Source organism: Acanthamoeba castellanii (assembly GCF_000313135.1).
Source record: "Acanthamoeba castellanii str. Neff unplaced genomic scaffold scf7180000084599, whole genome shotgun sequence".
NCBI classification, from domain to species: Eukaryota; Discosea; order Longamoebia; family Acanthamoebidae; genus Acanthamoeba; species Acanthamoeba castellanii.
Genome location: NW_004457442.1, coordinates 1,371,160 through 1,382,762, shown reverse-complemented (window position 1 = coordinate 1,382,762; position 11,603 = coordinate 1,371,160). Strand labels below are relative to the sequence as shown.

At 58.6% G+C, this 11,603-nt stretch overlaps 5 protein-coding genes across 5 annotated transcripts; 3 read left to right on the top strand and 2 right to left on the bottom strand.

The window, feature by feature from the left end:
• Positions 1–52: 52 nt before the first annotated feature.
• ACA1_063320 (uncharacterized protein) lies at positions 53–1,624 on the bottom strand (the record flags this gene model as incomplete). The annotated part of the gene is made up of 2 exons (XM_004339533.1): positions 53–286; positions 365–1,624. The coding sequence occupies 2 exons, from the start codon at positions 1,622–1,624 to the stop codon at positions 53–55; spliced, it is 1,494 nt and encodes a 497-aa protein (XP_004339581.1).
• Positions 1,625–1,927: 303 nt separating this feature from the next.
• ACA1_063310 (phospholipid/glycerol acyltransferase, putative) lies at positions 1,928–3,217 on the bottom strand (the record flags this gene model as incomplete). The annotated part of the gene is made up of 6 exons (XM_004339532.1): positions 1,928–1,990; positions 2,139–2,310; positions 2,376–2,420; positions 2,744–2,848; positions 2,931–2,986; positions 3,050–3,217. 6 exons carry the CDS (start codon positions 3,215–3,217, stop codon positions 1,928–1,930), a joined length of 609 nt encoding a protein of 202 aa, XP_004339580.1.
• Positions 3,218–4,096: 879 nt separating this feature from the next.
• On the top strand, positions 4,097–8,840 carry ACA1_063300 (transporter, small conductance mechanosensitive ion channel (MscS) family protein; the record flags this gene model as incomplete). The annotated part of the gene is made up of 23 exons (XM_004339531.1): positions 4,097–4,784; positions 4,873–4,914; positions 4,979–5,156; positions 5,240–5,387; positions 5,459–5,537; positions 5,614–5,681; positions 5,753–5,842; positions 5,910–5,961; positions 6,026–6,101; positions 6,181–6,248; positions 6,345–6,432; positions 6,522–6,662; positions 6,885–6,957; positions 7,061–7,141; positions 7,230–7,288; positions 7,389–7,517; positions 7,615–7,684; positions 7,804–7,870; positions 7,929–8,021; positions 8,104–8,284; positions 8,376–8,467; positions 8,548–8,675; positions 8,757–8,840. 23 exons carry the CDS (start codon positions 4,097–4,099, stop codon positions 8,838–8,840), a joined length of 2,775 nt encoding a protein of 924 aa, XP_004339579.1.
• A 219-nt stretch (positions 8,841–9,059) lies between these two features.
• ACA1_063290 (uncharacterized protein) lies at positions 9,060–10,446 on the top strand (the record flags this gene model as incomplete). The annotated part of the gene is made up of 2 exons (XM_004339530.1): positions 9,060–10,134; positions 10,229–10,446. The coding sequence occupies 2 exons, from the start codon at positions 9,060–9,062 to the stop codon at positions 10,444–10,446; spliced, it is 1,293 nt and encodes a 430-aa protein (XP_004339578.1).
• Positions 10,447–10,639: 193 nt separating this feature from the next.
• On the top strand, positions 10,640–11,526 carry ACA1_063280 (uncharacterized protein; the record flags this gene model as incomplete). Its single annotated transcript, XM_004339529.1, has 4 exons — positions 10,640–10,666; positions 10,755–10,821; positions 10,910–11,016; positions 11,068–11,526. 4 exons carry the CDS (start codon positions 10,640–10,642, stop codon positions 11,524–11,526), a joined length of 660 nt encoding a protein of 219 aa, XP_004339577.1.
• Between the last annotated feature and the right edge of the window lie 77 nt (positions 11,527–11,603).

Here is an 11,603-nt window from a genome sequence, read left to right as displayed (position 1 = left end):
GGTGGAAAAAAATCTATTGCGTGATGGTGCATTACGCCGTGTTGGCGTTGAGTCAAACAGACTGTAGGGGCTGCGCCCAGCTGTCGGAGAAGTCTTGGGGCGGACAGACGCTGCGTCGCCAGGCGAGATACCAGTGCTTGGGGTGTCGGTGGCGGCCGAACGTGGTGCGGTTGTGGGATCGTCGAAGCGCGGCGGACCAGATGTGGGCGCTCGTAGAGCGGCCCCGCTCCTCGTCGTCCTCGTCGGGCGACAGCAGGCGGCGCAGGCCTGTGGCCACCGCTTCGGCCTGCATCAGCGAGCGAGGAGGGAGGAAGGCTAACACTTTACTTTGCAACTCAGGCGGAAGCGACAACAGCGATGGCACCTCCTCTTGCTGCTGCTGCGGTTGCTGTGGTAACTCTTCTTCGCGGGTCTGCACCTGCATGGCCTCCTGACGCTCGGGCTCGTCGTCATCTTCGTTGTCGGAGTTCTGCGGGGACGAGCTGAAGCAAAACCCGGGGATGTCGACGGGAGCGGACGTCCTGCGTCTCTTGGTCGGCATCGCGACAGCGGTCATGGTCGTGGCGGTGTTGGTAGGCTCCTGGCGGTCAGCGGCCTTGCGCTTGGCGGCGGCGGTGGCGGTGGGTTGAGTCGGTCGCGAGTGTGTAGCGGGCGCGGAGGTCGACATGGAGGTGGCGGGAAGGCACTCGAGCAGGCCGCGCATATCGGTGGTCGGCACCCGGTTGATGTTGCACTTGAGCGCGAGGCCGTAGTCGCCCGTGATGAGCACGCTGGGCGACACCTTCGTGTGGAAGAAGAGCGCGCACGACAGGATCTCGTCGTCGCGGTTGTCGATCTTGAGCGCCGCGCCGAGGTGCTCGTCGTAGCGCTGGCCCCGGATCCACTGCTCGCCGCCGGCCGTCGCGTCGTAGATGACCTTGATGGCCAGGCGCGCCTTGCTGCCCAGCTGATCCTTGCCCTGGTCCTGCTTGAGCCCATCGAGCTCCTGCACAACCGCCGAGGGAACGATCACGGTGAGGTGGGGGTAGTTCTTGAGGGAGAGCACGGCATCGAGCGAGGTGATCCAAGCGTTGGTGTCGATCACGACGAAGCAGGCCGACTTAAGCTGCTCGGCTAGCTGGGGCGTCATCTTCATGCCTCGTTGCGTCTGCTCGACTCGAGCCCGGATGGTGTTGGCTGTGTGGCTGTTGCGGGCAGACGCGGCCGATCGATCGTTGGGCGGCACTTCGCGAGGCGGCGAATCTCGTTTCTTGTTGTTGGAAAGACGACGGGGAGGCGAGTGAGGCTTGGAAGACGCTGATTGATTCTTGCGCAGCTGTTTGAGTTGCTGCAATTGGTGCTGGACATGCTGGGATTGAAAGAGAGGAGGGCTTACGATTGCTGGATTGATGCGAAAGGAAGGCGAGGTGAAGTCCACGACCGACTTGGCGGGAGGCTGGTGATGGGGAACCACCATCGACGTCAACGTGGACGGGGACCCTCTCCACCTTCCCTCGCAATCACTACAGCAAGCGAACAACTGGATGTTGCGCGCTGGATCATAACCCAGCACAATCCTCTGCCCGTGACAATGTCGCATGCACACCGCACAAGGCGGGGGCGACACGAATGATGTGGTACTCATGTTCGCGAGATGCGATTCCGGGTGATTGTAAGTAGGCTGTGTGCGGTTATACGTAAACGGTGTGGTTGGGGCAGACAGCATCGCGCGGGGGAAGGAAACCTCTGGTTTATTGAGGTCGCGATAGAGAGAAAGATGTGTGAGTGTTGGTGTGTTTGATGAAACAAAAAATCTGGCGCATCTTGTTTTTGAGCTTGCCCCAGCACTTTCACGAACTTTTCCGTCGGCAGAAAATCCATTCCGAGAAATCTCACGCAATAGAAAACGATAAAGAAACTCGGGTTTCCTTGGCCCGACAAAGGCCTTTTACGAGCTCACGTGCGCGCGATGGCACGACGAACAGTAGAATGGATCATCACGCCACGATACCTGGTGTGAAAGGATGCGGGCGTGGTGTCGCAGCTTGTTGTCGATGGTGTGTTGAACAGCCGGCACGCCAGCCGCTTCGCTCATCAGCTGTAGAATGTGAGCTTACTGGTCTCTTGGACTCGTGGCGTAAAGTGAAGGGCACGCGTACCCTCTGCATGTTATCGGCATATGTCTGCGGGTTCTGTCGCTCCATCTTGGTCGGTGTGTAGGTGGGCAAGTAGATTACGTCCACATCGTGAACGAAGGAGGCCAGCAGCCAAAAGACGTGAATCGAGGTGGGGATGCTCTCCCACGTTGGGCTGAAATGCCGGTAGCGATACCTGCCGTGGGGTGCGATCAATGAACCACCGTGCGAGTGCAAGGACTCGGGTAAGAGAAAAGGCACCGCAAGACGACCGGCTGCACCGGCACTCCACCCACGAACGCGCCTCTGCGAAAGTGCACTAGCGATCGCAGTGTGTGAGCTTCTCTGCCGACAACATGAAGAAATCACACGTGTATCTTTGGTAGGTACCCATGCATCGTCCGTTGGTCGTGGTCCCTTCGGGAAAGATCAGGAGAGGTTGATCTGCCCGTTGGATATCAGAACACACACTTAGGGCCAGATTGCAAAGAGAGTGGAGAGTCGAACCCGGGCTAGCGATCCGCTGCCTTTCCACAACCCGATCGGTGGCGGAGCGTATGAGCTGATCCTTGCTGCATTCAATATGGTTATAAAATGCAGGCACCTTAAAGTGGACTTGGTTTCGGTACCTGGCTGTCGTGTCCTGGACCGACCTTGCATGTGCTACGTAGAGACAATCGAGCAAGCGCGAAAGGAAGCCCCAATACCACACGTTCTTCACTCCGTGCTGATGGCTGGGTCAGTGCGAGACAGCCAGCCAGCGGCGAAAGCACGGATAACGATACCTTGGCTACAAATGAAGGAAAGCTGAGGTACGCGTGTATGAGCACGTCCAGGTAAGAGCAGTGGTTGGAGACTATCGTGCCCGTTGCCTGTGTGGATGGGTGAGTATCGGTAAGCGCACGAAAAACACGAGGTGGAGAAAGCAGGACTACCTCACGCTTCCCTCTGATGTGAAGCCGCACTCCTCCGACGAAGAAGCCCACCCGGAGGAACAGGGAAGTGACGGCCCGCAGTGCAGTGCGCGGTCTGCCGCCCGAGGCCAAGAGCGACAGCAGCCAGGCAATCGCGATGTATGCTGCCAGCATGAACACCAGCACCATCGCTCGAACCGGAAGCAGCAGGACTGCTCCGGCTGCGATCTGCACAGCAGCTGCTTCGTGTGAACGCCTTGCACATCTACCCACTCACCAAATTGGCCGGGGGGGGGCACCTTGCCACAGAACCAGAGCCTGGCGCCGGCGGTCTGCAGTGGGTTCGGGTGTACAAAGGGTGCGGCATCAGCCCATGCCTTCTGCTCTCTGGCGCTCATCGCCGCCCAATGCGTTGCCCACCCAGCGCATGGTTGCATTTATTTTATCTTGTTTTATCTTCACATTTCTTTTGTTGTATTCGTTGTTGCTTCGTGCACAGCAGGTGTTGCGAACAATCACCGATAAACAAAGGGAGCACTTGTGGCACAGTGTAGCCGCCTCGTGCCTTACATGAAGCCTTGAGATGAACCTCGGGCAATCGTTGAATGTTGAGAGTTATGTGAGGAATGCGAGATCACCAGAGCCGAGAGCCGAGAATACTAGGAGTTCTCCGCTGGGAGTCGGAACTCGTGAAAACGCCCGAGGCAGTTCTCCCTGGCAGGACAGAACAGAACGGCACAGATTACTCACCTGACGAAGATTGAACACAAATTGCTGGGCATAAAGGGCTGCACGCAGGACGAGGAAGCTTCAGCGACAGGTGTACATTGGTCGAAGACGAGGCGACGTCGTATGGAGAAAGGGAAAAGCAACAACCAAAAAGATGGAGGAGATGAAATTGAGCTGCATGAACTCGAGCAAGCAACTGCATCACAAGGAGGCGGTGCCATGGCCCCGGCATGCACGACCACACCGCCGCCGCTAGGCGCGATGAAGCGGCAGGGCTCTCGCCACCCGCATTTTGAGTCTTCACGCAATCAGTACTTCAGCCATCGAGATGGACTCACAATGGATAGCTCGGACGAAGAGCACGTCGAGGAGGAGAGCGGTGAGGCTCGCCAGAGAAGCGGCAGACACCATACATCCCCAGCATCCAACCGCCAGCAGCTCCAATCCTCCACCGGCGTAGCGCGAAACGACAGAGGTGGCTGGGGTGCCGAGGGCAACGGCAACGATCCACAGCACACGAGCCAGCACGAAGCGCACGAGGTACGACTCCCACCGAGGCACGCCCGCGCGATCCGTCGCAGCAGCGCCGTCGTGCACGACGAGGACGACGTGCCCACCGAGAAGGAGGAAGAGGAGGAACGGGAGGACGACGACTCTGCAGATGAAGGAGGAGGCGCTGTACGGCGCAAGTTACCCCCGTCGAGGGGATCCAGCCTCCCGGCGGCCGCCCAGCTGTATCCGCCGCAGCGATTACCGGGTCGTGCCCTGCAGCACAAGCCCAGCCTCGACGTGCAGGGCCTCCAACAGCGACGACGCCCAAAGGTGCTGCCCTTCCGCAAGACGTCGCTCCCGGCATCGATGTTCGGCTCGCAGCAGCGGAGGGACGCCGAGGCTGCCCTGCATCGCCAGCCGCTCCTCGATCGTACCTACCGGCAGATGGAAGCCAGTTCGCGCTGGCCCGAAGGAGGCCCTTCGCCGCGCGACGAGGAGCGCCTCGGCCAGGGCGACGACACGGGCCGGTTCCCGCGTACGTGCCTTTTCTCTCCGGAGCGTAATCTCGGGGTTGTCATTGTGCCGTTAATTGGACTCATTTGTGCGTGTGTTGGCCATTACAGATGTCACGAGAATGACCACAACCACAGACATGCCTGCCGTAGGTGCGTTACCTTAGGAGGGATAACTCGGAAGTGAGCCGCACCTGACACACCGACTCTCATCCAGACGACGATGGCTACTATGATTTCGAGATGCGACAGCGGTCGGGCATGCGCAGCGCGCGCGGCTCCACCCACAGTTTTGCCACTCGATCTCGGGCACGCTCACCATCACCCTCATCGCGCCGACCATCTGCCAGCCCTTTCGACCCGATGGCCACCGCCGAAATGTTCACCACCAACCGGTACGCGTGGCCACCTCCACAACCGCTGCCGGCACTGTTGACTGACGCCAGGGGCACACATCTGCTGGCGCGATGTAATGCAGCATACCGCCGTCGCGCAAGTATCAGGAAATCAATCCCGATGCTCCAGACGAGCTGCCACCATCAAAACCTGCTCCCATCATGCTCCTCAAGCCGAAGAGGAAGCGCAAAGTCAGCGCCTTTTACCGCTGCTTCAGCTGGTTCTGGACGGTGCGTAGCCTTTTCCTTCTGCAACCCACACGCCTCAATATGTCATTGAACCGTCACCCGTACATTCGCAGGCGTTCACGTGGCGATTTACCAAGGCACTGTGGCCGCTCATGCCCTCTGTCATACTCCTCATGCTTGCTGGTATTCTAGGTAAAACAACTTCCACTCTGTTCTGTCTGGAAAACCATCGGTCCGATACTTACCTCCCTCTTGCTGTTTTCTGCAGCTGCGCTCTTCAACATTTTCTACGACGTGGATTGGGAAGGAACGCGGTCGTGGCGCTGGATGGTTTGGGTACAGCTACCACAACGCCCTTCTTCGTATCGCATGCGTTTGCTCACCCCATGGACCGCCTGCACACACAGGCCGGAGCGGTGATCGCGGTCTTCGTGGTATCGAACTACGTGTTTGCGATAATCATGTGGGTTCTCAAGCGCCTCATCTTCGAGACAAAGGTTTGCGCTCGTTTTTGTTACTTTTTCCCCAACACCATCATGGCTAATGCTGGCGTTACTACTTCAGGTCTTCTACTACATCAACACGGTGTCTACAACGTTGAGCTGTTTCGTATCTTGTACGTCCTTCTCTATGTTTACCTCTTTCCCTCAATACCACGCTGATGGTCGTACTGCCTCCAGCGATTGTCCTGCTGGCGACCTCCGGAACCATCCTCACAGGGTGGAACAGCACTCCTCGCTGGTGGATCACCAAAATGTACGTATCGCGACCGCCATCGCCCTCGCCACCGTTCATCGCCCGCGTGATCCACGCTTACACAGCATGGACACCACAGTTTAACGGCGCTGCTCGTCATTTCGATTCTTCACTTCTTTGTCATTCTCGGCACCAAGTACCTCATCGGTACGCGCATCCACCACAACGCCCCTGGACGCAGCACAAAACTGACCGCCCTCCCCGCCCTGGTTGGCATGTGGTGTGCGTGTTGCTCTGCTACAGTCAAGTTGCACCGGGAGCAGTTCTGGGAGTCCATTTCCAAGTTCCTGATTTCTGAGCGGATCATCTGGAAGATGGCCTACGGCATTCGGTACCTCTTCACTTCACGCTTGATGCTCTACGCATTCTTTCCCGGTTGGGCCGAGTGCATTGACACTCCACGTTGCGTCATCACGCAAGGCGCAAGGAGTCTGTGAAGCGTTCACATGTTCTGCGCAAGCCCTCCATGCATCACTTCCAGAATGCGTGGCAGTGGATGTTGGACAAGCGCGCCAATCCCTACCTCGATGTTACGTCATACGACATGGACAGTAGTGCCAGGTACGGCTTAAATCTCTCTGTACCGAAACCTCTGCTGTCTAACACTCTGTTCGCTGTCTTCTTGTGTATGTGTGTCTTGTCATCCAAACACTCAACAACAATTGTTTCTCTGTGTCCCCCCCTCTCTTACTAACGCCAGCCAACAGTACCATTGCACCCTTCATTACACTCCGGCTTCGCCCACTCACCGTGCTCTTCTTTTCTTTTTCTTTTCTTGAACAGAGCCGAGCCACCACTCGAGCACTCCGCCTCAGTCGCTCGAGTCATCCTCAAAAATCTCGACACCTACTGCAAGGTACCTACCCGCACACGCACACCACAGGGCAAAGAAGAAGAAGGAAGAAGAAGAAGAAGAACTTCCGCGCCGGTGCTGATGGCCTTTCCTCTCTGGGGTGTAGGGCTATCTTGAGGAGGAGGACTTTGACCAGTTCTTCGAGTACGAGGATGACGTCCAGGCTGCTCTCCGGCTCTTCCCCCGAGTACGTACCTGCATGCATGACCTACGCATCCACCGCGCTGTGCTAACTCGCACGGGTCTGCGTGGTTTCTTCCGTTCTTTGGCCAAAGGGTCAAACAATCGATCTGGCGCTGATCACCGAAGCCGTGCATCGTGTACACAAGGACAGGTATGGCCGTTGCGTCGCCTGTGTCTTGCTCTCGTGTGCCTTTCGTTCCGCTTGCTTCTTCCTCACCTTTTGTTTAATACCTTACCTTCGTGCACACCAGGAAATCGCTGTACAAGACACTGTTCGATCGCGAGAACGCGGGCAAAGTGTTGACCTACATCATCACCATCTTCTTTGCCATCATCATGGTCTTCGTGGTCATGCTAATCTTCGAGCTGAGCATCACAGAGTACGTGCCCTCCTCCTCCTCCTCTTCTCCCTACGCCTCTCATGTGTGGCGTCTATGCGGCTTGTCGAAGCTAAGCATTGTTTGGTCGCGACTACAGATACCTCATCCCGTTGGGCACCTTCTTCCTGGGCTTTTCCTTCATTTTCGGCGCTTCGCTCAAGAACGTGGTATGCCACACGCTTCACGCACTTATAGCGCGGCTTAGAGAGAGTTTTTTTTTTTTGTTTGTTTGTTTTCCACACGCCTTGTAACGCCCTTTCCTCCGGTTCGTCTTGTGCGTGTGTAGTGGGAAGGCGTGGTGCTCATCTTTGCCGTGCGGCCCTTCGACATCGGCGACAGAATCACAATTCCTGGTATGTCCCATGATCCACACCACACTTGTCGTTATATTGGCCTTCTCTGGGCCTTCAGATCTCATTCGCGTTGGGAACAACACAGGCACCACGTATCCGACGTTGATTGTCTCCAAGATCAGCCTGTTCACGACCACGTTCTTTGCCACAGGTCGGTCGCCCTCCCCACCACCACACTTGGCCCGGCGACTAACCGGTGGTTGCCCCTTTTTGGCGCTTTGCCCCGCGCGCAGACGGTCGGTGCTTCATCATCCCCAACCAGCAGCTGTACGCGCTGCCCATCACGCAGTACAAGCGGAGCAAGAACTACGCCGTCAACGTGAGCGTGCACCTCGACTTCTGCACCCCCGCCGAAAAGATCATCATGCTGCGCGAGAAGGTCTACGAGTGGATGAAGCAGGACAGCGCCCCTTGGTACATACAACCTATATAGCCCCATCCCCCCCCCCAAACAAAACCTGCCCCACATCTCCTCTCTTCTCACGACACTCGCACACACCTGCAGGCTGATCCGTACGGACGAGGACTGGATGTTCTGGGTGGACCAGATCGAAAACAACAACAAGATCACCGTCGTCTTCTGGATCGAGCTACAAGGTATCTCGGCGGCGGTGCGCGCGTGCGAGTGATGAGTGAAGCAGGGTTGACACCAGAGCCACCCCCACCCTCTCTTTCAGACATCAACTGGCAGCGACCGCGGTTCTACCTGGTGCCCAAGAGCAATCTCTACCTCGCCATCCAGAGGGCGTGCGAGGAGCTCGCCATCACTTACCACCTCCCCGACCAACCGATCCTTCTCAAGAAGGTCGGGCCTCCCTAGCCCCCTCAAAACGAAAACACACAAGAACGCGAGCGCTGATGATGATCGTCATCTTGATGCGTGCAGGTGCAAGAGGTGCCGGCCGACCCTCAACAGCCGTCGTCGTCCGCCCTCAACCACGAGAAGCTCGCCCAATTCGTGGAGTCATAACCCCCACCGTGTGCATATTGGCCTACATGTAGGTCAAGACAACTATTTATTCCACCACAATGCGGCTCTACAGAGGACCACCGCACACGCGCACCGCACACGTCCCACAACACACGAGCCGGAGTAATTCGTGTGAAATTCCGCGCATTGCGCCCACCGCACACAAGCGAGAAAAAACGGACCCAAAGCAAAAGTACAGCGCGCACCGGAAGAGAAGACATGGCCCACCACTTCGCGCAGCCCAACCCCTACGCGGCTCTGCCCGCCCTCGACGGTGCCGAAGAGAAGCTCAGGAAGGAGAGGCGAGCGGCACCGACGGCGGGGAGAGGAGGGCACAAGAAGCCCAGTGCCGCCACGAAGAAGCCCAGCACCACCAAGCAGAAGAAGGCTCCCGGCACACCGAAGACAAAGGTCACCTCGGGTGCTCCTCCTCCGGGCCTGGGCCACCCGACCACAGCTGTGACTGCGGCCGCTCCTCCCCCCAAGGCCGCCCCCGCCACCTCCCCGCGCGCCTCCGGAGCCCCGCAGGCCACGTCAGCCGCCGCTGGCACCCACGCTGTCGTCGCACCCGGCCACAGCGCCGCGAGACCCGAGTCGACCGCTCCCCATGGTGCGGGCGAGGCGCTGCTGCAGGGTCTGTCGCTCGAGGAGCAGCAGGTACTGGCCTTCGTGCGGCGACACCACGTCGACGTGGCCATGCTCGAAGGGCTCTACACGGCCCGGCCCGCCTATCTCAAGGTCCGAGCGCGCAGCGGGGCCATCCGCCACATGGCCGGCCCCCTGCGCTGCCAGCTCTCCACCATGCTGCCCGCCAGTGGAGGTGACGTCACCACCACCAATAGCAGCGGCGGCAGCTTAACGACGACCAGGCAGCAGTGCAAGGTCAGCTTCCTGCGCAACCTGAGCTCGATCGAGGAGCGGGCCGAGCAGAAGCGCGGCGGCCCGGCGGCGGTGAGCCACGACTGCCTGGTCTCGGCGCTCGTGCGGCAGAACCGCGACGAGACAGTCCACGGCGGTGGTGTCTACGAGACCAACTACGACTGCGAGGTCGACCTGGCCGTCGCGCTCCAAGGCGGCCTGGGTCCGCGGCTCCTACAACAGCTCGCGCGTGCCAAGGCGGTGAGCGCAGGCGACGGCCAGGTGCCGGCCAAGGTGTGGCAGAAGCTGGATGTGGGGGGCTACACGCTGCGCTATGCCCCCGGCGACGCGCGGCGAAAGACCTACGACGTGCTCGTGTTCGAGTGGCTCGAGGGCGAGGTCAAGTACAGCGTCGACTTCCATGTCGTGCCCGAAGGTACTGCCGCGGCGCACTCTCGCCACTTCCCTGTGCGCTGTGTTCTTAGCGTGTGCGGTGCGTGTCGTGTGCGGTGGTGCGTGTGCGATTGTAGGAGGGGAGACGTACGAGTTGGAGACGCTGGGGGCGCAAGCGGAGGCGCGCTTGGCCGAATTGAGGATGCACTACCAGGCGTTCGACAGGGCGACCAAGGCGTGCGACTTCCACGGTCGGATCTGGCGATACGCCGACTTCGTCGAGTTCTGCTCGCACCAGCTCGTCGAAGCAATCTGGCCCACGGGCAGCAGCCGCTTCGACTGCTTTGTAGTCTGAGAGACACATCTCTTTGAGCTTTGTTGTTTCCAAACCGCACACGCACACGATCGCACACGCACCGATCGCCCGCGTGGCGCGAAACACAAGTGCCGTTACAAGCAGAAAAAATTGTGGCGCGGCCTCGGTTTTTGTTTCATTTGTACTCCGATACGTAAATTAGATCAGCCGGACGTCCATCAGTCACTACACAATGCCTAAGAGGAAGAGGGAACAAGTGGTGCGCTGCGCCTAGGCGCATTCTTGATCAGTCAGCGCAATTCAGAATGCAATTGAAATTAACAAAAATTTGTCGCGCAAATCGTTAGCTGGCCGAGATCTTCGACGTCATCGCTCGCGATGCTCAGGAAATCAGCGGACTCCTCAAAACTTTGGGTGCGCCCCCCCCCCTCTGTCGATTCATTCTCGTTTGGTTTATACAACGCAAGAACAATATTTATTCCGTTTTTTTGGCTCTGGTCAGGAGGCGAGCCCAGGAAGAAGGTGCCTGACTGGACGACGAAGGAAATAGAGGACTTTGAGCACGTCTTCCAGGAGCACGGCGCCAACCTCGACAAACTCGCCGAGGCCGTGCCCACGCACACGCGGTACGGCACACTATGCTCATCATTGTCAGCTCAGCTTGACATTGCGGCTGACACTGACCGGGTCTACTCCAACAGAGCGCAGGTGGAGAAGAAGCTGAAGCTGTACCAGCTGGCCAACTCGGCGACTAACGGTGAGGAGTCCCAGTCCTCGCAGACCAAGGAAAAGAAGGGCAAGACCGCTACCAAGGCCGCCGCTGGCACCACTGCCGCCGCCTCGACGACGGGCGACGACAAGAAGAAGGCGAAGGCGCCCGAGACGCCCAAGAAGGAGACCACCACTGCCGCCGCCGCCAAGGGCAAGGCCGCTGAAGGCAAGGCCACCTCGACCACGCCGGCCGCCGCGGGGAAGAAGTCAACCACCACCACGCCGACGGCGACCAAGAAGCAGAAGACCACCACCGACGCCATGGAGGAGGAGGACAAGACGACCGCCAAGTCCACCACCCCCAAGAAGAAGAAGAGGAAGAGCAAGGCTGGCGCCACCGCCGAGTAAGACAGGACGAAGCGTGGTGATTGCACACAACACAATAAACACCAAGCAGCGTACACGCAAACATAACATGTTTCTTC